The sequence below is a fragment of the Rissa tridactyla genome, chromosome 6 (genome assembly GCF_028500815.1).
Source record: "Rissa tridactyla isolate bRisTri1 chromosome 6, bRisTri1.patW.cur.20221130, whole genome shotgun sequence".
In the NCBI taxonomy this organism is placed as follows: domain Eukaryota; kingdom Metazoa; phylum Chordata; class Aves; order Charadriiformes; family Laridae; genus Rissa; species Rissa tridactyla.
This window is the reverse complement of record NC_071471.1, coordinates 45,701,047-45,727,384: the sequence shown is the minus strand read 5'-3', so window position 1 is coordinate 45,727,384 and position 26,338 is coordinate 45,701,047. Positions and strand designations below refer to the sequence as shown.

At 38.5% G+C, this 26,338-nt stretch overlaps 1 protein-coding gene across 2 annotated transcripts; it reads left to right on the top strand.

Moving 5' to 3' along the window:
• Positions 1-533: 533 nt before the first annotated feature.
• On the top strand, positions 534-26,338 carry BMS1 (BMS1 ribosome biogenesis factor). Of its 2 annotated transcripts, none has more exons than XM_054206220.1 (23): positions 534-613; positions 1,043-1,285; positions 1,677-1,867; positions 3,298-3,377; positions 4,910-5,098; positions 5,605-5,747; positions 7,037-7,158; positions 7,812-8,008; positions 8,736-8,872; positions 9,429-10,249; positions 11,080-11,181; positions 12,320-12,477; positions 13,019-13,100; positions 14,046-14,119; positions 15,158-15,343; positions 17,016-17,204; positions 17,778-17,958; positions 18,475-18,533; positions 19,515-19,637; positions 20,687-20,834; positions 21,764-21,939; positions 22,418-22,579; positions 23,285-26,338. In XM_054206220.1, the coding sequence occupies exons 2-23, from the start codon at positions 1,110-1,112 to the stop codon at positions 23,519-23,521; spliced, it is 3,933 nt and encodes a 1,310-aa protein (XP_054062195.1). In that variant the 5' UTR covers positions 534-613; positions 1,043-1,109; the 3' UTR covers positions 23,522-26,338. The 2 variants fall into 2 exon arrangements, with proteins under 2 accessions (XP_054062195.1, XP_054062194.1); XM_054206219.1 differs by having other exon boundaries at positions 14,043-14,119; positions 23,285-26,337.

Genomic DNA, 26,338 nt, shown 5'->3' with positions numbered 1-26,338 from the left:
TAAGCAGGGCCTGTAGGCGCAGGCCTGAGATGACAACTGCTCACGCCTCGCCTGGAGCACCCCGGCTCCTGTGGGCCGTTACGTCCTTACAGGGTGCTGGGCTCCCTGTCTGAAAAAAACCGCACCGAAGTACATTCCGTCCGAGTTCATAGCACTGGAAAGCCCTTCATAGTTTTTTTTTCACCCTCTGACTTGTTTGCCCTCCTGTGGTCCTTAGTAAGAATCTTTTTTTTTTAATAAAATGATCTTTTCCACACTGACTTCTGGGGCCACGGCGGAGCCCGCTCTCCCCCTCAGCGCGTTGCTGCGGGGACGACACTGCCGGGCGGCTTCACAGCACGGACCCTCACCGCTCTGCCGGCAAAGCCATTGGTTCACAACCGGGGCGCGGTCCCGGCCCGGGTCCCGGTGGCCCGCTGTCCCGGTGGCCCGCTGTCCCGTCCCGCCCCACCCTGCGGAGCCCGCCCCGTCGGGGCGCCGCCGTGTGTGCACCGGCAATAGGGCTCCGCCGCTTCCCCCGGAACTGCGGGCGCAGCTGCTTGTTTCCGGGGGGCCTCCATTGCGGGCGCGTCGGTGCGGGCACACGCGGACCGGGCGGCGGGACAGCGCAAGGGTAGGTGGCGGTGGTGCCGGCGGCCCGCAGGGGATAGTGCAGTCGGCGTGACCCTCTCCTTCCTCTCCTCAGGGGGCTTGGGGACGGCCCGCCCGGCAGCTCCCTGCCGCCCTGGCCTTGGAAGTCGGCTTTGCCCGGAGTGAAGTAGCGGCCCCCCGCCCCGCCGGGAGCAGGCTGCTGGCCTGCCCGGAGACCTGCCTCCCGGCCTGGGCCCGGCCCCGGGGCCGTGGGGGCCGGCGCAGGGCCTGGGGGCTGCCAGGAGAACTGCTTTACCCTCGAGAGCCTCGGTGCTTTCCGTGTGAGGCCAGGCAGGGCGTAAATTGGCTGGTTTTTGCCCGAGATGGTTAAGCCATGTTTGCACAGCGCGGCGGTTTTCTCACAGGTGTGCTGTGAGCTGTGTGTGCTAACTGTGTCTTCTTCCCGTGTCAGCTGTGCTCTGTGTCACACAGAGGCAATCTGTGCCATACCGGTTGTGAAGAACTGTTGAAGGAGTGAGATGGAGGAAAAAGAAAAGAAGAAACATCGTGTGAAGCATAGCGGGCCAAAGGCAGAGAAGAAAAGGAAACGTTATCTCAATGAGCTAGGAATAGGAGACGAGGAGAATGTGCGGAAGAGAAACCCCAAAGCTTTTACGGTCCAGTCCGCTGTGCGGATGGCCAGGACTTTCCATAGGTAAGAAATGGGGGTTGGTTATAGAGCATGCCAGGGTGGTTGGGTGGAGAGGTGTTGGCTGGTGTTCCTTTGTGTAGAAATATGCATAGTGTAATTTTTACTGGCGTCCTCACATAGCATTTGTCATTCACCAGGCTGTGTTGTAGTTTATGCGTGTGTCAGAAGTGTGATGCTTTCTACATACGTGTTACTTGGTAGAGCTGTGTTAGTCTTAATGGAAAAAAAAATGCATATAGCGCCTTAGGCCTGGTGGGAGTTCCAAATACATATTAGTATCTGAGCTCTTGGTGGACCTTTGTGTCCAAGATTTTGCAAATACTGAAGACATTCAAAGAATAAACATTACTGGTTTTTAAGTTCTTCCGTTTATTTTTTGCAAATTTCTTCTCAGAACTCAGGATTTGAAGACTAAAAAACATCACATTCCTGTGGTTGACCGTACTCCTTTGGAGCCACCTCCTGTGGTGGTGGTTGTAGTTGGCCCTCCCAAGGTTGGGAAGAGCACTGTAATAAAGTGTCTCATTAAGAACTTCACAAGGCAAAAACTGGTTGAAATCCGGGGTCCTGTTACAATTGTTTCAGGTGAGAACAAAGATATGAGAAATGGAAGTACTAATTCTGCATTCTTTATTTGTCCTGCTTTTAGAGCTGAGACGTGTTCGTGTTCTCATAATTTTTGGTCACGTTGAAGAAAGTATTTGAATGTGTTACCAGGCATGCTTACTAACAGTAAAAGAGTGAGATTTAGGCTTTTGGGGAACTTGTTTCTCTAAACTTGTTTTCCACCCTGCTTGGATCCTAATTCTGGTCGGTTTTTTTCCTTTCTGGCTTTTTTTTCCCCGGTTTCTTCCAAGCTTTTCCCAAGTTTTCCTTCTCCACTGGGTTCTGTTTTCCCTTTTGGACTGTTTTTGTCTGGCTTCATCATAACTTCTGCATGCATTTCCCATTCTTTCAGATTCACTGTCCTATAGTCCTGTTTTTGTGTCCCTTCCTTTCATAAGGCAATAATTAATTTGTAAAGCCATTTCCAGTTACACTTCTGCACCTCACCCCCAGTCAGTTTCTCTTCCTTTTTGTTAAGTTTTCAGTCCCAATTTCCACCTGTGTTGGTCTGTTCCCTTCATCCTGAATATTACCAGGGAGATCACTGAGGTTCTAGGGGGAGCACAGCCCACAGCAGCTCAAGGAACCAATTTGTAAGGGAGGTCTTTCTTGGACACAGACAACTGTATGTTTGCTGCAGGTAGACTTTTCAGAGACTTTTACTAATAAATCTCCTTTTTGCAAGGTGTAATTGACAAATATAGGAAAATTAATGAGTTAAATTGGATTTCCTAATTGGTCTACTGGGACTCAAGGGTTGAATTTTGCAATTGATAACCTGAAGAAAAAAAACCCATGATACTCATTGTATATAGTTGTTTAAAGTTGTTATTCCTGTTGTCTAAAGTTCAGTTAGCTAACTCAAGTTAGTCAAGCAAGTTAACAGTATGTACTTTTTTCTCATTTGGATGCATGTTAAGAAATTTTTTGATATGTAAATCTACTCCATTTTTTTAAAGGCTAGAACAGAGTGTATTTTTCCTAGTAGTATCAAAAGAACAAAAATATGTGGTAAGTTAAAATCCACAGTATGAACTCTGGGGCAACAAAGATTAAAGAAGCAGAAGCTGTTTTTTTGTTTTTGTTTTTTTTTTTTTTCCCAAAGCAAAAAAACAAAACAAAACATTTTTTTGCTATTAGCATTGTTTTTGGAAAAGACCGAACAACTCCTTTGAAAACATGTACTCAACCTCATAATTTTACACCAAAAAGTTATAATTTAGCAGAATTGTAAACATTTGAAAACGGGCACTTCTACAGTAGTGCATGTTGGATGATCTATATGCTAGACAAGAATTTGAGTCCCAGATAGTCCTTAGGAACTTAAGGAATGTGACCTGGAAAGAAAACAGTGGACTAAGTAGTTTGCTCCCTCTGATTCGTTTTTTGATTCTTAATTCTGTTTTCAGGTAAAAAACGCAGGCTAACTATTATTGAATGTGGATGTGACATTAACACAATGATTGACCTGGCTAAAGTCGCTGATTTGGTAAGTTAACAGTGGCATGTGATTTCTACTGTAATTCGTGTTGAAAATACTACTTTTGACTGGACTACACCAACATCTGATTTCTCTACCTATTGCTATCGAAGGCAAAACTGTCTTTCGTTTCAGAGAGAACAGAACTAAGCTCGACAATAAACCTAATATTCTGGAATAACCCCTTGGGCTTTCCTTATCCTGGGGTTCGAGGGGAAATAAAAAATGTGTGTGTGATGGTGGGGAGAATGTGGAAGAAGGGAAATGCAACTGAACTTCATTGCTAATGCAGCTGGTAGACTTTTAATGGAAGATCTTATAACAAGCCAAGGCGATAAAATGACCTTTCATTAAGGGATTTGGTCAAACCTTGTAAAATCTGAAAATGGTTTTTAGTCAAGAGGTTTTCAACTAAGAAAATAGAAATATGTATTAGTTTACTAGTTGGTTTTATTTAATGCGCTCTGATGTCTACATTTTTGAAGATCACTGTGCAGTAATACGATTGATTTCACTGCAGTGTGGTGGCCACTGTAATTTACTTATAAGTTTTGGTTCTGTGGATTATGCCACTGATCTTGGGAAGCCAATGCAGGATCCATTTGTCTATTTAGAATTTTACTTTACATGTGGATTGGAGTATATTATTCATAGCTGATTAGGGTTTGGGATCCTTATCTAAATATTAACTATCTAAATACATACGGGCAGTAATCCAGATACTGTTCTACTTGAATGTTTTCTCCTTGAGGAAGGGGGATGTATTAAAAATACAGAAATTTTCTGTTAGTAGATGTGATGGATGTTTGAGATTCTGCATGCATGTAGTGATGCTGAGAGTCTTTTTTGATTTTATTGTTAGGAGGCTGAGGTTGCATAATTGCTTGCAGATCTCTGTCATCAGTTCCCATGTGTTTTAAGTTCTTAATTGCTGAGGCCCTAATATGAATTTGCTTCTATTTTCTTGTGACTGTTGGGTGCTATGTTCCTGTGTCATTAGTGCATTTTAGTGATGCGTAACAGTAATTGCAATGTGTGAAGTTAAGTTTGTCTCATTTTATCAAAAGACTTGGCCTTAGAGTCATTAATGCATGCAAGTCACAGATGTAAAAATTTTAATAATTTTCTCAGACATTCATGTAAATACTGGAAGATACTCAATTTTGCATATTTTAAATTCACCAAGTAAACACCTCTTCCAACCTTATTATGATACTATATGTTATTGCATTCATGGAGCAGCCTCATTCTTCGATAGTTTTCTCGGAAACAACGAGGAAATCACGTCTATATAAGGGAGACTTGATTGACTGGAAGAAGAGATTTGATTTCCAAAGCCCCACTAACTTCTAAAGCAGCTAAGATCCATACTTAATTAAAAAGCCAAAGTTGATTTTCAGGTTATATGAAAATAAAGAACAAAACTTGTTGCAAGAATTTTGTTCCCAAGAAGCTTATGACTTTAAAGGTGTAGTCTTTGAAATGAGCTCATGTGGGCACTGTGGTATTGTTACAGTGAAATGCTGATGTTGTGTTTTCAGGTTCTGATGCTTATAGATGCCAGCTTTGGATTTGAGATGGAAACGTTTGAATTCCTGAATATTTGTCAGGTACATGGCTTTCCCAAAATTATGGGAGTTCTGACCCACCTGGATACATTCAAGAACAACAAACAATTGAAGAAGACTAAAAAGAAGTTAAAGCACAGATTCTGGACTGAAGTGTATCCGGTATGACGTTCAGCATTCATTTTTCCATATATTTTGCATTGTGGAAGTTAAGTTAAAAGTGAGGCAATACTTAAGTGTTTTTTATGTTCTTACATCTTTTAAATAATACTATAAATGGGCAGTGCTGATGTTGCATGAGATTATGTAATCTTTCTTCTATTTGCTAAAATATTTGTGTAATTAGTCTCTATTGCAGTGTGACTAGCTACTACACATGTGATATTAGTAAAAAGGTCTGTTACACGGGTGCTATGCAAAGAGGATCTGCTTGTAGGTCTGAGAGACAAATTAACCTTTGTATGAGGTTTTCTCCGTGGGAATTGTTTTCCCCTAAGATTTAGGGGGCAAGTCTCATATTGAAGTAAGCCAGGTAGTTTGATCTTTTGGAGCCAATTGTAACCTGCAACTTCCATTTATGACTTACGAATTAGAATCGCATTACCTTTTTTTTAGTTTTGGACGTATTAAATTGATGTTTAATGTTTTTGTCTTTTGAATGTGTTTAGGGTGCTAAGCTGTTTTATCTGTCTGGGATGGTTCACGGAGAATATCAAAAGCAGGAAATTCACAATTTGGGGCGGTTTATCTCGGTTATGAAATTCCGACCTCTTACGTGGCAAACGTCTCACCCATATGTTCTTGCAGACAGGTGTGTGGTTTTTTCTCTCTGTTCTTCAATCTCTGCACAGACAGCAGCACCTTGCTATTTAAAAAAACTATAATATTAGAGCCAGCCAGCTCTAGGTGTGAATGGGTATTTAGTGTTATCTAGGTTGCCTTGGGAAAATGAAAGCATCCTCTTCAGGTTTGTGCCAGGAACTTTAGCACAATGCAATTTTCACTTGCATCAGATCGCAAAGGTAGGCCTTTTATACATTGTAAATACTTTTGAAACACAGGAAAAAAAATCCTGCTTGTTGATGATTATATTGAATTTCTGTGGAAAAGAAACAGCATTTTAGCAACAGCTGGTGAATTAGTCCTTTGAGTTCCCTGGAACATCCCTTCTGCAGCATCTCCACCTGTAGCATTTGATTCACAACCTCTTTAGAACACGAAAGTAATCTTGACGATGGCTGTGCCTACCTGAGAAGTTGCCTCACCTTTCATATTTTATTGCCAGGATGCTTACAGTTATAACTAAACTCCCACAAGAATCAAAAGCGCTTAGAACAAGTCTCTTTCAAAACTCTTTGATTTGAAAAAATTCTTTGGAAAAAATTGTCAGAGAAGTAGATAAGCATCGTGCAAAGTCCTGCACAATACAGAAAAAATATTCTGTAGTCTTTTAGTGACATTGTTTTAGGTTGCTACAACTGTTATTTTGGTTGTCGGGTCAGTTTTAAGCTGATCTGCAGCCAGAGTGTGTGTCCCATCCTCTTTCTTGGCTGTGTGTTTGTGTTGCCTCCCTTGTGCAGTGTAGAAAGGAGCTCTGGAAGGAGCTTCTCCTCATCTGCCTGAAGACAGCCAATCTTTCCCTCTCCCTTTTCCTGTGGTAGTTTTTTGTGTTGCTCATTGCCATTATCAGGGAAAAGAAGGTACCGTGTGGCTACAGGGAATCCATCTTTCACCTATCTTAGAGTGGTTATTCTGTTCTCCCTCTAATGGTGAAATTTATTTGAGGAGGGTTGTGTATGGAAAGCATATAAACAGTAATTAAAATTTGCTAAAAAAGCAGTACATGTTTAGTGAAATGTCAATAAGTCATCTGAAAATACATCGTTTTACATGATTATACAAGTTTTAACATATTTTTGAAAGATCTTTTATCTTTATTTCCATGGATTTTTTTTGTATGATCATTCTATTTTGATTATTAGAGTCTGCAGAGCGCACAGTGGCAGCAGCACAATTCTCCTTCCTTAAATTACCTTTTTTCAAAAGTTACTATCAGGACTGCTGGATATTCTAACTTTTTTTCTTTTGAATGTTGGGTAGAATGGAAGAGTTGACAAACCCAGAAGATGTTCGAATCAATCCCAAATGTGACAGGAAGATATCACTTTATGGATACTTGAGAGGAGCACACCTTAAAAACAAAAGTCAAATTCATATGCCAGGTAACTTATAAGATTCTTAAAACTGTTTTTGTAATGTTCTATGAATAACAACATAGCTGTTTTTATTTTTGTTGGGGAATGATTTGTATCTTTAAACTGTACACTGTAAAATAGATTTTTAGCCTTTCTAAATACCTGTTATGCTTTTGGAAATTATATTTCATAAAAATAGTTTTGCTTTTAATTGTGCAGGTCTGTTGCAATATTGGCAGCGTCTGAAGCTTTTCAAAGGTGTTTCACTTTAAAAGATGCTTGAAGTGCAAAACAGCCCTAGTAGTGAAAAGTAAATCTGGCTTATGTAAAATTTCTCCTATTCATTGAATACATTTAGTATTTTAAGTGAATGATTTAAATGCTTAAATTCAGAAATATTTTAATAATAAATTTACAGACCTACTCAGAAAACTGAGTTACTAGTTTTCTCATTTAGAAACAAGCAAACAAACCCAAAGCTTTGCAGCGTTCTGGTGAACTTACACGTGTTTCTCTAAGTTCAGTGGTAAGGCAGAAAAGTTGGATGTTTGATACAGAGCTGGCTGTTGATGGATCGCTGAATGCTACAATGTTTTAGTTGGGTTTTTTCTTTAATCTTTTCAAATTTCAGAATCAAAACTCCGTGAAAACCTTATTGCTTCCCTTGTCTCTCACCCCAGGTGTAGGAGACTTTACTGTGAGTGACGTGAGTTTCCTACCAGACCCCTGTGCTCTGCCTGAACAGCAGAAGAAGCGTTCTTTAAATGAGAAAGAGAAACTGGTTTATGCCCCTCTTTCAGGAGTTGGGGGCATTGTATATGATAAAGATGCCGTTTATATTGACCTTGGTGGAAGCCATGCTCATGAAAAAGAAGAGGTAAAGAAATGCTGTTGGTGATTTAAATTCTCTTTGCAAAACTTGTTTTTCATCCCTAGAGTCAAAATAAGTGTTTAAAAAACAAGCTTCTCTAAAATCATCAATCCTTACGTATCTGTAGCGGGTAATTTCTTTTTCTCCTCTGTTGATTTCAGAGGAGGGATATTTTTATTATCCCTGTGTAAAATATTGTGCAAAACATTTGAGGGATCATAATAAGTACCTAAATATGGCTTCATAAACTTTCCAAACATTGACTTAAGATTTATAAAAACTCCTGGTACTGGGGTATTATCCCTTGTATTTTGTAGGGCAGGATGATTGTGGGAGAACATTTACAAAATTTGACTGGTCCAAGGGAGAGGTGGAAAACATTTGTGTACAAACAGATTGAATTCAGCTGTTTTCCCCTGTATTGTGCTAAATGTTAAATACGTTTGGGTCAACGATAATGTCTGCTTGCTGATACTTACTGTAGTGGTTGCATACTCTGAAGCAGGCCCTCTTTAATTTTTCTTGGATTAACATTGTATGCATTCTTGAAATGCGAAGAGGGGAAGGAAGACCTTGCTATTCTGAGGAAACATTTATTTAAAATGCTTTGGAACTTCTTCTTGCATATGTATATGTTTCTACTGTTTTAGGGAGAGTAATGACTCTGTTAGCTGTTCCTTAGACATTTTTTTTATTAATTTTAATTGAAAAGTGAAAAATCTTGGCTTTCCAGGAGGAAGTGAGACCAAATCACGAACTAGTTCAGAGCCTCATCTCCACGCATTCAGCCATTGATGTTAAGATGGCGTCAAGCAAAGTCTCTCTCTTCATGGATTCTAGACCCTTAGGTTCAGAAGATGTAGGACAAGAGTAAGTTTTGAATGCTGAGCTGTGTTTGAGCATGAATGAATGCCTAATTTCAGGCACTAATTTAACAAAAATTCTCAATAGAGCACAGTTAGTAGAATGGCTTATTGCCTAATTCTTCTTCTGAGACTATTCATGTGACACATCTGTTTTCTGAGATAGGAATAATTGATATTAGAAAAGTTTTGCAAGCAGGATAGTCCTGTCTTCCAGGAATTCCTTCCTGATATAGCCGGAAGTAACATATTTCTGTTTTTCTTCAGAGTTTTGGAGAATGGCAGCCATAATCTTCAGTAAAATTCATTGTGTAACTTACTTTCATTCCATGGAAAATGAAGAAATTGGGATTATTTATGGCTATAACATAGGATGTATTCTTGAATTAAAAGGCGTTCTGTACTTAAAGAACTCCATTGCCTTTCTAATGTTCTCCATAACCTCGCTTTGTTTTTTTTAAAAAAAAAAAGTACATTTAAATATTAACACAAAGCTTCATTGTTTCATTAAAATTACCTTCTACTTTATCGTCTTACCCCAAATGTGATCTTTGGGAAAACAGGTTTGTGATGCCAAAAGAAGAGAGACAGATTGATTTGAAGACTGGAAGAGTACGTCGTAAGGCATTATTTGAAGAAGAGGAGAAGGAAAATGATGATGTGGTAAGTGATGACGAAGAAGAAGCAGCAGCATCTGAGGATGGAAGTGATGGTGATGATGAAGATGATGCTGAGGAAGAAAGTGACAGAGAGCTGTTAGGGGAAAAGGTGCCTGTTGGGAGAGCCAAACGTCTGAAAACAGAGCTGGTTAAAGAAGAACCTGTGAATGAGCTGCCAGCATTTGCAGACAGTGATGATGATCTTGAGATGAGTTCTGAAGGAGAAGAAGGAAAAACTGCCCCCGAAGAGAATGAGATGGAGGAAGATGATGATGAGGAGGAGGAGGAAGAGGATGAGCAAAGGACTTACGAAAATGAAAGCTCAGATAGTGAATTAGAGGCTGCAAGCAAAAGAGTAGCTGAATCTAAGCAGTATGAAATAAATAGTGAAGATACAGAAATGAGACCACGAATCTCCGATCACAGACTGAAAAGAAAAGCGGTGCTCGCTACAGATTCGGGAAACTGCACAGCAGAAGAGGCATCAGAATCTGATGTTGAAAACTTTTCCCTCAACGAGGGTGATGATGAAGAAGGATCACATGATGAATTAGAAGTTGAAGAGTCAAGCAGGAAGGGATTTCCACGTACTCAAGCAAAGAAAGCTGATGGCATTAGCCAGGCTAAACTTAAAGCTATAGAAGATGAGGATGATGATGTGGAGAATCTACTGAAAGAGGAAGAGGAGTATGAAGAAAAAATAGATTTTTCTGCTGACACGACAGGTAGACTATAAATGTTAAAAACTTTTACTCTCCATTTTTAATTGGGTGCATTGTTAAAGGCTATTATAATCAGTATATACTATATAATGTTGCTCCTCCATACATACATATATAGTTGTTAAGTGGCAAGCTTCAAGTTAGGAAACCTGGGATTATCTGCTAAGCCTTTGATTTGCAATGTAGTGTGCAGGTTTCGGGTTTCCTTTCTCTAAAATGGAGGTGATTCATTTTATAAACTTCGTCAATTTGCATACATTTCTCTTTAATCTTTTTGGCTATGTGCGTAAAGCAAATTATGGTGCTCTATTACATTTAGGAAGAGTAAAACATTATTGGGGGAACATTACTAAAAAGTATTAACTACTCACTGAGCATGGAAACAGGTTGCCCAGAGAAGTTGTGGAATCTCCATCCCTGGGAGATTTTCAAAAGCCGTTTGGGCATGGTGTTGGGCAACATGCCCTAGGTGACACTGCTTGAGCAGTGGAGCTGGACCAGATGACCTCCAGAATTCCCTTCCAACCTCAACCATTCTGCCAGTTTGTGAAGGATACGTCTATCAGCATGAAAATAATAAAATCTGTTACTAGCACTAATAATCTGTTAAAAATTTGTCCTAAAACTAGGACTCATCAGCAAAAAAACCCCCAGTTATCAAATTTGTTTGCCACAATTGATGTTTCTGTGTATCTAAGGAGTATGAAAAAAAGAAACCGTGGGTTGTGTCTGCACTTAAGCCTGTTGTTGTCATGTCCTTTTTTAGAGTATTTGTGTAGCTCCTAATTCTGGTTGTTTTTTGGAGGCAGAATACAATTTTTCCTCCTTTTCAGGTGCACTTAAGTGGAAAGAGGACCTCACACAGAAGGCGGCTCAGGCCTTTCTAAGACAGCAACGTTCAACCCCCAATCTTCGTAAACTTGTATATGGAACAGGTACAAATCTGTTTAGAAACTTGTACTGTCTTAATCTATGGTAGCTTTTTATCTGTTACCGAGCTTGCAAGTCTGAATGTTTGAACACTGTCTTTTGGTGGGGGGCTTGAGGAGAGTTAATTGACTCTTTTAACTGTCGATCCTCATTTTCACTAATAATTGTAATAAAGACAGTTTTTACTTTTCCAATAAAAAGCATTTTGAGCTCATTCTCCAGGCTGTTCAGTTGTTACTCATGTTTTCTGGTACAACTGTTTCCCCCCAGACAGTTAAAGTTCGGTCATTTATGTAATTATCTGGTAGATATTATGCAAATCCATTGTGGTAATTGAGGTGTTTCATAAAGGGATGTCGTTTGTTGGCTGTTTTCAGGAATTTCTGCCTCACAGTGACATTCTTAGATGTGACTCAGTATTATCATGTCTGTAATAAGGGTGTTTGACAAGGGGAAAAAAAGCAAGCTAGCTGGCTTAAAAGGAAAATTGCTGTTTATGTAATTTGTCCTGTTTAATTCACAACTTTTCCAGTAGTAGTCTGAGTGTACAAACCTCATCATGCAGGACCTCTGCAGAACACAATGAGAATTTGGCTTTTGTAAAACTTTCACTGTGCAGGAGCAGGAAGATTTGCTGACAGATTCTGAAGTCTGCTATTCTTGATTTACCTACTAGCTTAATTTGTTTCTATTCACAGATTGTTTTGGTATTGTTCCTACTTACGATATTGAATGAACATCCTGTGTTCACTTATTGGACAGTATTTTTTCAGATTATCCCAGTTATGCGAATAGAACCAGATTTCAGGTTGCTCAAAGAAATTTGAACTATGTGGAATTTGTGAAATGAATTACGTGTTTCCATATAGAATAACTGTACAGCTGAAGTTCACGATGGTCACAGTGTATAGTATCTCCCTGGTTGCTGCTCACCTTCTTTTGCCCTTGTGAGGGTATTAATTTAACGCTTACACTGGATCATTATACCTTTTTCTTCAGTCTTTTTTATTTATAACTATTTTTAGTTTGCATCTTTTTTTTTCCCCTCAAACTACTGCAGGTTTTGTGAAATATAAGAGGTTGTTATTGAATGTAATCCGCATACCGTGGGGGAATTAATCACAGTTTGTATGTTTCATTTAGCTGCTGAGGATGAGGACCATGAGAGTGAGGATGCAGGTGACGAACTTGGAGGTTTGTTTCGTGTCAGCCGTCCAGACAAAGCATCTAAACAGAAGGCTAATGCTCTTGACTGCTCCAAATTTCTGATAGAAAAACCTCAAGATTGGAATTTAGAAGAGGTAATACCATTGGATAATTGCTTCTGTGTATCCTATACTGGTCGTGTCCTGGCTGTGTCTCATAAAGTGCTTCAGAGTCATTGAAACAGACCTATGGGATCTACGACCAGAGTGTGTCTTATCTTCTGCTACTTGCTGTCATTAGAAGTATTTACTAGCTAACAAATTCCAAGGTCTGTTCTTACAGGAATGGAAAGTTAGAATAAGTTACTTTAATGCTTGGCTCTATTTGGTGGATCATAGTTTGCTACTTATTTACTGAAAAGTAAAAAGTAGGGGAATTGCAAATGAAAATATGATGTAGGGTAGAGACCTTGTTAGCGTAAAGACCTTTGGACAAGAGTTGAGTTCATTTCACATTCCTCTTTTTGCTAAGGCATTGTGTAGTTTTGGTAATGATGTCTTGATGTGGAGCTGTGTGTGAGAATATCAGATTATTTCTGAGGTGGTATCTCTGATGGAGGAGTGGGGAAAATACTGGAGAATGTTTTCTGTTGATGACAAGCTGTAACTGTACAAGGCAACGACACTTATTTTGCAGGTTATGAGCAGTATTCGAGACTGCTTTGTCACTGGAAAGTGGGAAGATGATAAAGATGCAGCAAAGTTGTTGGAGGAAGATGGTATGTGTAAGGCTTGTAAAAATGATTACTATATACAGGATTTTTAAGAAAACTACGACTTTGTAGTTATGTAGAATGTTTTGCATTAGTGATATATTTTTTCAAACTATTACATAAAGTGTTATACAGATACTAATACAATTAAACATTAGTGTAAATTTCTGTATAAACAGTAGGCAAGTAGCATGTTCTGAAAATTTACTTTCTGAAAAATAGGGTATATAATTTAAATTAGGAAATTGAGTCCTTCATCAACGCATGGCCATGCCAGCTTTTGAGTTCTGTATCCAAGTTTAGCTATTCATCCTTTGTGTATGGTTTATTCTTTTGGATAGTCTTGCTAGAAATAAGCAGACATTCTTTTTTAATGGGAAGACAAACTGGTCATTCACATTTTACTGAAAAATGAGATCTATTTTCAGATGTTCTGGAGGTGTTGTTAATTAGGAAATATTTAGAAAACTTTAATAATATGGTTGTATCTTATAGGCAGAATGGTTGTGGTTTGACAGACTTCTATAAGCATTTTTTAACTTAAAAAATGTCTGCTATATTTAAATTTATTAATTTAATTTTTTTAAAATTAAAGATAGGAGCTTGATTGCTCTGCTGGTGTCTTCTGTCGTTAGAGTGCTAACTAATGTGCTGTGTGATCCTTTGGAATGATGTAAGCTTTATTTACATTTTTGAAATCATAAAGGTATTGAAAAGAAAAAGGAGCCATTGGAGTTCAGTTGAGAATTTTCAGCTGAAACTCTAGAGAGGGCAGAACAGACTAAGAAAAGTGTTGATGGGAAGAAAAAATATTTGGGCTGAAACTAATCTACAAAGCAGTACTGAGAAATACACAATACTGAGAATATGAGAAATTGTATGGAACAATACAACTGCAATATAACAGAACGGTTAACTGTCAGATATCTTGGGTGCTTATTGTTGCAGAAGAACTGTATGGAGATTTTGAAGATCTTGAAACCGGTGTTGTGCACAAAGGAAAGCGTGCTGCTGAAGGAGATGAGGTCTGACCTGAATTTTTATGTTCTTTAGCAACATACGTGTATGAGAGTTTCTGATCAAGTGATAGGCCTCCTATGTAATGCGTTTAGTTTTCATGAATCAATAGAAAGAAATCGATGGGAACAAGGAAGAAAAGGTGTATGTATTACATACTTTGGAACCTATAAATATCTAGAATGGCATGGTTTTAGTCTCAAACTGAATTGTCGTGTAAAGCTAATTATGTAGGAGAAGTCGCCTCACTTATTTAACAGTAGGTATCAAGCTTAATCAAGAGCTGGAGGATCTGGAGGTATGAGAGAAATATTTTAAAATCAAATGTGATCATAATTGTTTGTACTATGTCATTTCATCTGATGCGGAAGATTATTGAGCTGTGTTTAAACACAACAAATTGTAGAAACTGTTTCCTAGTTATTCCTCATATCTGCATAAAAGAGGCTGGTGGAAGCAATTTTATGCTGTGGCTTGGATATCTTGCCAAGAACAGAGCTGTAGTTGTCTGTAACAATACAGATTGAAAAATCAATTTTTTTTCGGACTGAGCAACTTGGTTGCTTTGCATTTCATTATAAAATCGAGGGTAACGGCATCATTTTGGCAGTTTTCAAATGGCCTGTGAACAAACTTCTTCCTCTCTGGCCTCTTAAGAGTGCTGCCTTCCAGCACAGTATTACTCAATGCTATCAACAATTACTTTTCTTTTTCCCCTCTTTTATTATGTGTGCTTATTTTAGCTGTAGAATAACAGATAGGTCAGTTCTAGGGTTTGTTCCCTGACATTAAAATAAATGTTAAGTCGAGAAGTTTTCTCAGTGAAAAGGGATGTGATTAGATCATGAAATGTTTTGGTTATTACTGAAGTTACATCTTGCACAAATAACTTACTAATTTCTATCTAAAATTGAAATATTTTTAAAGTGCCTAATAATTTGCGTTATGACAAAATATTAGTTAATAATATATATTAAACTGTTAATCAGAATGGCCTTTTTTTTCAATGAACCATTTTGCATGTTTGATAACTTACTGTTGATTAGTCTGGAAGTGAAGAGGAGGAGGAAGAAGATGGAAAAATGTCCAAACCAGAACCTGAGGAGGAGGAAAAGAAACAGGAGCGCTTGGACAAGAAACGCAAACTGAAAGAAATGTTTGATGCAGAGTATGATGAAGGGGATGCCACGTACTTTGATGATCTTAAAGAAGAAATGCATAAACAAGCACAGGTACAAGCTGTTAACTTGGCAATTTTTCTGGCTGTATGTCTTCAAAAATACCCCACAGAGTTCGTCCGAAGGTTTTTTTCCTGGAGACACACATGACATTCAGGAGCTACTTCAGAAACTACACACAAAGAAATACATGCTTGCTATTTTTTCTTAACGATTGAACTTTTTGATTGCATTATCTGTAAAGAAAAACAAGAAAACAAGCCAAACAACCGAAGGCTTCATTTAAATTAACTTAAATGGTTAACTGAGTAAGTCAGGATGTGACATCTAAACTTCATGTAACTAAAAAGTTTTAACATTATCTATTTGTCCCTTAGCAGTGGAAATAGCATGACAGGTCTCAAAAAAACCCTAAAACATAATTGAGAAGGTTTTCCTCCAGGAAGAGGAGGTGGGGGGAAAAACCAAAACAAGCAACCTTCTATGTGTAGGAAGGTGAAAATCTTTCTCATGCTAATTTGTGTCAGATATTTTCCCAGTATTATTTTTAGTGTGATTTTTGTAATGTTATTAACAGATAAGTTCTGTGTGGTAGTATTTTTCGTCAAACTCTCAAGTTATTTTGAGAAAAAAAAATAATTGATGACTCTCTACGTGTGGTTGGTACTTCAGGGTAACTGTATCCAGAATTGGAGGGCCTTGTTTTTTTAGGTAAAATCTCTTAAACTTAAAAGTCGGTTCTTTCTTTGGTGACTTGGAAGAACATTGCCTTACATTGCTAATAACTTCACTGTCTTCTCTTCTGACAAAATCTTGCCCTAAATAGCCGCGAAATAAATCATTACTTCCTTGCATTAGGCTCTGTCTTAAGTAATCATATGAGCTCTGGTATGCTGATTTACTTACTACAAGCACTTAAAGCGTAAAGAAGGACATTCCAGGAAAAGAATACAACACAATTTACAACCGTTTCACTTGAGGTCTGTTACAGAAATAAGTATCAGCAATACTCCCTCTGCAGGATGGAAGTGCAAGGATCTCAAACTGGGGATGTGTGAAGGCTTCTAGAAAAATAAACTTGGACCAGAAGATTTGTGCCATATCTCAGTACCTTGAGAAATGAAATTAATAATTAGTTTGCTTAAACATGGCATCTTGTAGGTAGCTGAGTGTCAGGAGCTAGAATGTGGGGGTGAGACTTCTGTTATTCACAAGGATATCTTGTTAAATATTTACACAATATCTACATTTGTATGGTACAGAAAAGATGTAAAAGACCCTTTTGACAATATACAGTGTGAGGATGCACAGAAATATTTTTAAGCTGCAGAGTAAGCCCAGCCTCTTCATCAAGTGACACCTTAAAGATCAGGATGTTAACTTTAAAAGGTACTTGGGCTCCTAAATCAAAAATGTGCTTTTGACAGTTGTGTCTTTAAAATCCAAAGTCACCATCATGAAAGGTATATCAGAAGGCAGTCAGTCATTTGCTTCTCTTGGGTACTGTCTTTCAAGTAGACTAACAGGCCCACTTGGGATTTCAAATTGGAAGGAATTCATGGTGGCAGAGAACTTGCTCTGAATAAAAAGTCACAAAACCTATCAGATCTTTTCCGAAAGATTTATATAAATGTTAGCATGTTTTAAATAGAACTGGCACCTCATGAACAAGTTGTTAATACTTGAATTTTGTAAAATACGTGGTGACTTTCTCTTTGTCACATAGCTTAATCGAGCGGAATTTGAAGATCAAGATGATGAGACCAGAGTACAGTATGAGGGCTTCCGGCCTGGAATGTATGTTCGAATTGAGATTGAGAATGTCCCATGTGAATTTGTCCTGAATTTTGACCCTCATTATCCTATTATCCTGGGTGGCTTAGGCAACAGTGAAGGAAATGTTGGATATGTCCAGGTATGTAGCCAGAGCTATGAGCGTGCTTTATATTGGTACAGGTGGGCTTCAGAGCGTCTGGAGTTAAAATTTATTTTCTGTTTATTAAAGATACAGTGAACACAGAGAGAAACCTTCATCTGAATAGGGCATTTTGTTTTGACAGAATGAACTTCACAGTAGCGGATGCTGGACTTTTACGGGCTTAATTGGATAACTGGAAGAAGTTATTGTTTCATGTTCGTCTGCAGAGATGTCTCGGGACTAAATTGCTAACATAAATTGCACTCTGAGGTTCATGGTCTATGGACAAGTGGCTATAGAAAAGTTACTAGCAAATATATGTATTTTATTTTTTTAATATAATGCTTGTATGCATACAATAATGACTTCAGAGTGAGTGAAATACCGATTAGCTTTATTTTTCCCATCAGCCTAGTGTTAATGAGAATGTTCGAAGATATAAAGCTTACTGAATAAAAAATTCTGGTGTAGATGGAAGTTGCTTTCAATCATTCCTGAAAATTAAGGCTTGAATTTCATAATTAATGTTATTATCCTGTAATAGCATTGTTCATCTTTTCTTTTAATTAGTTGCGCCTGAAGAAGCACCGATGGTATAAGAAGATACTTAAGACACGTGATCCTTTAATCCTCTCATTAGGGTGGAGGAGATTTCAGACTATCCCCATGTTCTACATTGAAGATCACAATGGGCGTCATAGGCTTCTGAAGTACACACCACAACATATGCATTGTGGAGCAACTTTTTGGGGTGAGAGCATTCTGGAGTTACTATCCTGTATCTCTTAATCATTATAAAATTCTGGAGCTTTACAGGATGTATCAGGAAATATATTTTGGAATGAGAAGTCTTTAAAAAAAGTTGTGTTCTCCACGGAATATAAAATAACACCAAATAGTACGGGGAAAATAGGAAATTGCCTATTAGTTGTGAATTACTTGGTTTTTAATCATATTCTAAGCATTCTGCTAAGTCGTATCATATCAAAGAGGAACCTGATTTGTTGGCTGTGTGCAGGGAGACGCTTGCACATGTTATGGGCCCAGCCCTGCAAATGCTTCTGTATATGAATAACTTCTTGTTAACCATTCCTTTAACTTTCGTGGTGCTATATACGTGAGTAATGGGTTGAATGCTTTAAACTTTTCTTTCATTTTACTTATGGAGAATATTTAACACCTATTTCTAAGTTTTCTGACTTTAAATAGAGGCTAGATGTTATGTAGTAAAGCTCTTAATAATTTTTTAAATTTAATTTTCTTGTAGGGCCCATCACTCCTCAGGGTACAGGTTTTTTGGCAGTTCAGTCTGTCAGTGGCACAACGGTAGGTTTGTTATCACAAAGTGTTGATTACTGCTTTCCATTGGTCTTTAGATAAAATACATAGATCTAGGGAAGAAGGTTTGCATGTGGCAAAGCAGTGATGTTGTAGGAACTGAGAAAGTAGGTGGACTCAAGCTTTTGAAAGGTGTATTGTGATGATATAGGAAGCTGGATGGAGCTGCTTTTTTATTTAAACAATTTTCACCTGCTACACTAAAAATGACAAATATTGCTTTGTTATTTTTTGTGGAAGAATTTATACCTGCTTGATTTTCAGTTACTAAGTATTTAGATAATTTTAAAAACCTTTTTATAGGATGAGATAGTGATGTTCCTGTTGAAAAGGTTTGCCCTCAATGTGATTTCTCCACACCTTGTTAGAAAGTTTATGGGTATCCGAATTATTTAAATAGTGTTAAAGCAGTATTTATCAAATATGATCTTTGTTGTTTATATAGACCAAAGGTAGATTTATACTTATATACAAAGTATAATGAAAGCTTTGCATGGCATTTTAATGAGCATGATGGTAATCAGAGTGGTGATTATTATCTCCTTCCTAAAATACGCCTTAAGTCCTATTGCACATGTATTAAAAAGCTATTTTCATCATGTGTCCCTAGCATAATAAAGTGACTTAGAGCAGTGCACAAAGCACTTCTCCTTTGAGACTTTCTGTCCGAGTAAGATTCTCTTTCATAAAGAGAACACAGCGAGGTAGATAACAAGGACTCTTAGATTGCTTCCAAGGTAATTAGAATGGCAGTTCTGAAAACCTCATTAGTGAATGGTAGGAATGTTAATGTCAGCAGCACCTCAACTAGTCAGTACGAAGTCAATTTGCATTTGTCATGCTGCTGTGCTCCTATAAAGGTTATAAATTTTAAACTCTAAAAAGCAGTCAGTTTGTATGAGTGAAATGGTTTATTCACTGTTTGGTAAATATACATTCAGCAGTGTCTTTCGTCTCTCTATGTTTCAGCCTGATTTCCGGATTGCTGCGACAGGAGTTGTGCTTGATTTAGATAAATCCATAACTATTGTAAAGAAATTAAAGCTAACTGGTTTTCCATTCAAAATTTTTAAGAACACTTGTTTTATTAAGGTAGGTATGTAGGTATATATACTGTAAAACCACATGTACCAATGTTAGGAAGGAATGCAACCTGGGACTCCATCTGTCTTTCCTGAGGCAGAAGTTCCCTATAATTGTTGCATAGTGTTCTGCATCTCAGTAGCTGCTTGAGGTTTTTTTGAGCTCTCTTCAGTGTGGTCTCTAAATATACTGATCATTAGCCAATGAATATGAATTATTGTTAACCAGACAAAAATTCTGGAACAGTCCCCTGGCTCACATTCAGTGTTTTCCCCCTGCCATGTCCTTCCTCAAACCCACTGATGATTAGCTTCCCACAGTGGCAGACACTTCTGGAGAATGTGAACCTGTTACTGACGTCATTCAGGCAGTTCAATCCCACTGAATTTCCGCTCTGGGATCAAAAATGACTTCTGGCAGTGCTTAGGGCTTCACAATTACCGTTACAAAGGTGCTTGGGGCATGAAGTGTTGCAGAAGTGAAGTTTCACTGACCTTCCAGCTGTCCTTTGTTGGACTTTCAGGCTCAGGAACAGGTTAGGTTATTCTGCATTTTGGGTAGTAAGCAACTAAGCACCGATCCCAACAGCAAAGCGCTCAGGTATTGTCACTAAGCATACACAGAACTTTTCCTGACTTCCTTGTGATTTACGAAAGGAGCACTAACCTTGAAGAGTTATATTATTATTAGAGTCTCACAGCTAACAAGGCAGCTTGCTTGCTTTTAAGGTATGCGGTGTTCCAGCAAATGACTTTAAAAGAGATCTGGACAGATCTTCCTAACTATGTTCTGTTTTAGAATTTTAAATGTATATATTTAATGCTAAGAAGCCTTGCCTGTGGGATATGACTGCAAGTAGATTCCTTTTAGTGGTTTACCTTAAAGTCACTTCGGTAGGTTTTTGGTATAATCAGCACCCTTAGTATAAATACAATGTTAGGTTCTTCCTGTTTCTTTGTAAGATATGCTCGTGGGAATTATTTGTGGGTTTGTGGCCTACATAGGTCAGAGAGAGAGACTTGGCATCTTGAGTGATGGTGGGTAATTCACACTTTCAGGGAATGTTTAACTCTCAGTTGGAAGTGGCTAAATTTGAAGGTGCAGCGATTCGTACTGTGAGTGGTATCCGAGGACAGATCAAAAAGGCCCTTCGAGCTCCAGTAGGTGCTTTCAGAGCAACATTTGAAGACAAGTTGCTGATGAGTGGTAAGTTGCACTTCCCATGTAAGTTATCACTTAACTTTCATCCTGCTTCACAGATTGAAAAGCCACATCTCAGAATCTCTGCAATCTGATAATTGAGATGTGAATTCAAAGAGCATGAAATATCTGGTGAGGTGCAGAGTGAAATTTAAAAAAAGTGCATTTTATGTTGGATTTCTTTCAGTTATACTCAGAAGTCATATAGTATGCAGATGAAAAGGTTTGTCTTGGACACCTATTTCTCTGAGTGTTTTAAAGTGTTTTACACAGCATGGTATGCTTTTCTCCTTGAACATGAAGATGAGTTGTATTTAGTAGTACGGGGCTAGAAGGACATCTTTCTGAGAAATCTAAAGAGTGGCATTGTAACTCTACTTAAATTTTTTTCCTAACCTTTTGGGAAAATTATGCAGGGGACAGGGGTAAGTGATCTTGTGTGTTTGCTGAGTGTCACCGTCATATTGAGAACATGAGTTTATGCTTATTTGGGTTTTCCAAAACCAAACCCCTGTCTTCCTAAACCCGTCGAAATTAAAGATAGTGCAAAATAAAAGCAAGTTAGTTCTTTTATGAAAATAGGGAAAAGAAAAGCAATTTGTTTTTGTCAGTAATAGTAGAAGCACAAATACATGTATGAACTCTGTTGCTAGTTCTTTAAATGAGTATGAATAATGAGTAGGGTGGCATTCAGCTGACTGCTCTTTAGGAATTGTGTACTGTTCATGACTTTATGGGGTTTTGCAGAATCCAAGTGTAGAAATAATTACATTGCTTTTGCCTAACATTTAAGAAATTTAGTATATATGCCAAACACAATATTAGCATGTGGTCTAGATATTAGTTATCTATTCTGTTTGGGCAATCTTTGCTTAGAGTGTGGATGTGATGAACTGTGGTGTTACAGCACCAAGTAACATTTCCTTTACTTTCAGATATCGTCTTTGTGAGGACTTGGTATCCTGTTTCTATCCCAACATTTTATAACCCAGTAACATCCTTGCTGAAGCCAGCAGGTGAGAAAGATAGTTGGAGTGGAATGAAGACAACAGGCCAGCTGAGGCATGAGCGAGGCATCAAACTGAAACAAAACAAAGATTCTCTCTATAAGGTATATTTTATATGTCTTTTTATTTTCTTTTTTTTTTTTAAACCAGTGATCACAGTCAAATTTGCACTCTGCCTCAGACCTGTGCAAATGGAGAGCAGTGTAAATACACGTTCATACATACGCATGTGTGACTTCATATTTTTATCCACAAGGCACAGTCTTTCCTGGCATGAGATGGGAATAAAGCGGTAGAAAGGAGATTGCTGTTGGCCAGTGAAGGTTTATAAAGTAATCTGCAGGGTAGAAGTCTTCTCCAAAAGCTTACTGAGACTTCTGTCACCATAAAATTGGGGTGAACGTACTATTCACAGTTCAGTGTGAGGATGTCAGAGAACGTTTTTTGCATTTTGTTGGCGCAGGGGATGGTTTGGTTGTTTGGGCTTTTTGGTTTGTGCTGTTTTGTTTTTTTTCCCCTGAAAGATGGAAAAGAAAAGCTTTTTAAGATCATAAATCTTACATTCTATATCCATTCTTATAGCCTATTGTGAGGGAGAAAAGGCATTTCAACAAGCTCCACATTCCCAAAGCACTGCAGAAGGCATTGCCTTTTAAGAACAAGCCTAAGAATCTTGAGAAGAAAGGCAAGACTCCAAAAGACCAGTGGAGACCAGCTGTTATCAGGGAGCCTCATGAAAAGAAGGTAATTATCACTTATTCTGAAACAAGGACTCCTGAAGGGTAAATGTGCTGCTTAGACCATTTCTAACTATTGTTTTAGAACTTTAATCTACTGACAGTGCTAAAGATTTATATGATCCTAGTGGAAAAAATATCACCTGCAATTTTTTTCTGTTTGGCACATAGTATGTATATGAAACTGTCACTGAGTGTCCATTGTCTATTCTTTGAACTGGTAGGTCACCTGAAGCCTAAATATGACTTTTGTCTTTGGCACAGCACTTGCAAGGTATTTCAGTTGGATGTAGTGCTCTCACTTTATGGGTGACTTAAATTGGCAGCTGCAGTCTTTTGACTTGTCATTGCTATGCATTATTAACACAGACAGGACTTGGAGCAAATACTCTGCTTCAAAAATTGAGAATTACAAAGTGCTTGCAAAGGCAAGATGATCCGATCTGCAGTTTTAAGTTTTCTATAGTAGCAATTAGACATAGCCTTTGAAATACTATCTAGCCAAATCGGAGTTCACAAAAATTATACCTTTGATTAACTTCATAACAAGATAAATAATTAAACCATTTTAGAAATTGGGTAACAGGTGCAGAAATAATTTGGAATTTGCCTTGAATCTCTGATTCATTATATGGCGCTCTGCTGAGGTTAAACTGTTTCTTCCTCACCAAAACTGAACTGTTTGTATATTATTCTCTACTTTCTGTTTTAGATATCGGCCCTACTCAGTGCTCTGAGTACAGTGAATAACTACAAGATAAGGAAAGCCAAAGTAAAACATCGGGAACAGCTTAAAGAATATCTCAAAGTTAAGCAGAAGGAGGATGAGCAGAAATTCAAGAGGCAAAAGGAAGCTAAGAAAAAAATCTATCGTATACTGGGACAGAGGGAGAAAAAGAGGCAGATGTCAAGCTTGAAAGGATCTAGCAAGGGAGAGAAGAGTATGTAAAACTTCATCAGGTTTCAGGCCACATGAGGAAATAGGGTAGCTGTGCAGTTTTCTGTTCAAGAAACAAAAAGGCCTTGGACTACACTAGATGTGCTTTCAAGAGAAGAAAAAAATGCAAACATGACCTTATTCATGCTCTTGAATACATTCGGCGCTGTATATAAATAAGATGTAGAAGTATGGATTATGGTTTTTCTACATGATATTCTGGAGGACTTTGTATTTCAATATATTTCTATCCATACTGCACATTCTCTCTAGCTAATAAAGTTACAGAATATTGTTTGGTTTTAAGTGTTTTGTCTTAGTACTAGTGGACTTCTGTGGGACGGAACTCCTCTGGATGCCTCCGAATTACTTCCTGTGTTGGCAGTAGTTTGAGCCATTGTCTAAATTTTGCCCTTGGCAAATCTTCCAGTAAAAGGTGTGAAGATTTACTGGGTAGGAGTTTTGGATTGTCTAGCTTTGATGCGCTAGCAGATGCGACCAGAGCAGCTCGCTTCTGTGCTTAGAGATCATCTGGTCCTGCGTGAAAGTATCGCAGTTTTTTCCACTTCTCACTAGATATTAAGCAAATCTTCAAAATAGTGTTCCATCCAGATTTTCTGTTACTTGTCCAGTTTTGGCACACTGAGACTATCAGTAGATTCCTTGGTGACTGCAGCTTTCTGGGCAGGCAGTATCAGACTCTTCCCAAAAGTGTGGAACTACCTGGTGATTTTCTGTGAGGTAAGCAGAGATGAAGTAACTTGCTTCCTTTGGGAACATCTTCCTATGTCCAACCAGCTTGGTTTGATGATAACGGTGTTAGATTTTCTTAAGATGAATGGAGAGGAGAGGTAGTAGATGGTTTCAATCCTGTTAAATTAACTGAGAGTTGAAGTCTTTCTCTGCATGACAAGAGGCTTTGAACAATCATTCTCTTGGAAGAACAGATTAATTTTTTTTATGCCATATATGGCATCAAATAGTTACTGTGATATATGTATTTTTAATACTTCATCCTCAAACAGGCAGTGGGTCAGATAACATCAGTAATTTCTGTGTCTCCTTCCTGAATGAGTTCAGTCTTTATCGTCAAGACAAAATTCATTATTATTATTACACTGTAGTAATATTTGCTATCATCTCAGATGGGAGAATCCTGTGTGGGATCAGGCCACCTCACACAAAAGCTTTCTGCTGAATGGGTTTGTAGACTTTTTTGTGAATGTTTAGCATTTCAGTATTTTCTTAATTAAATCTCATAATGTTCTGTGTACTGATATTGAAATTCTAATGCATCCATCTTTGCCTATATGATATTAGACTGAAGCCTGACTCAAATTAATTTGTCAGTAATTTTTTTTCTCTGTGAGACTCAGCTGAGGTCACGTGAATATGAAAACATGATTTATGCTTAAATGATTGAAGATTCTCTGCTGAATAGACAACCGCTGCCTTCAGATATTTACAACAAAGCTGTTGGCTTTTTTTGTACCACAGAGTGGCGCAAGGTGGTCCACTGTGACTTTGTTCTGCAGGGTTGTTTCCTCTGCTGTCATACTGTGCTAAGCCAGGTCTAATGTAAACCATCAAGGAAGCGTTTCCTATTAATCCCATTTTTATGCTGTTGTGAGAAACTTACATCTTATGTGCTGTTGTTTGCATCTTCCATGTATTCACGTGTGACAAGTAGTTGTCGGGTTTTTTGAGTGCCTGAGAAGTTACCACTGCAACACTTGACTTACGGTTTCACATCTGCTACTTATATGTAATGAAAAATTTGATCTAGTTTGTTTATAATAGCTCTGTCAAATATGAAAATGGGGAAATGGTGCAGGCTTCAGTCTTGGTTTCATTCCAGAGACAACCACTCAGAGCGCCACCTGAGCGTGAAAATATTTGACCTGCGAAGACTATACAAGATACTTGTCTTGGATTTTATATTTTTGAGGGTTTTTTTTCCTATTTAGGTAGCCCTTTTCAAAGGGAGAGAACATTTTGCAAATTTAACTGATTTTTTTTTTTAATTGGAAAAAAAAAAAGTTTAATATGCAGTGGTTTGTAGATAGGAGCCAGTGTGTGTTATGATCCCTGCTAAAAGAAAGGCAGAGGTTTTGCAATCTCTGGTGGTGCTGACTTTATTTTGGAAACCGATGAGATGTAACCTCTGCTTTGGACCCGGGGAAGCCTCGTGCTGCCTTGTGCTTTCTCATCATCTTGGTGACTGAGAGCCTCTCCAGGGCCCTTACATTTGCTAATTGTCCCCGGTCGGAGATGTACAGGGCTGTGGAGAAGGCCGCTGCGAACTGCCTGCTCCAGCCTGAGGGGAGGGCTGCACCGTGTGTCCGGCTTTGAGCAACACGGCATTAATTTCTCTTTTGGTAATTTTACTTTTCAGTAAGGTCTCTTCTAAAGCTTGGGAAAACTGCTTTTTTAGAAGACTCCAGTGTCTGAATTTGTGAAAATATTTACTTCATAGTCAGCTATGGTATGTGGGTTTCAAGGTCTCAGTGGTTTTGAGCCTAGCCAGGTGTGGGGATGAGGTGGAGTGGGACCTGGACACTTGACCCAAGCTGGCCAACAGGATTACTTCATACCATGAATGTCAAGTTCCATATAAATGAGAAAGTTTGCTGAGGAGTTTCTCTCTCCTATGATGGTGGTGATCCAGAGAACTCCTTGCCCTGGTGCCGGACCCCTGAGCCCTTCCCTTCCTCCCGAAGCCGCAGCCCTTGCAGTGTCCGACATTTGCTGCCCACTGCTGGGAGCGCACAGCTTCCTGCTGAGAGAATGGGCTGAGTATAATCCTTGTATGTTTTATATTGATATTGG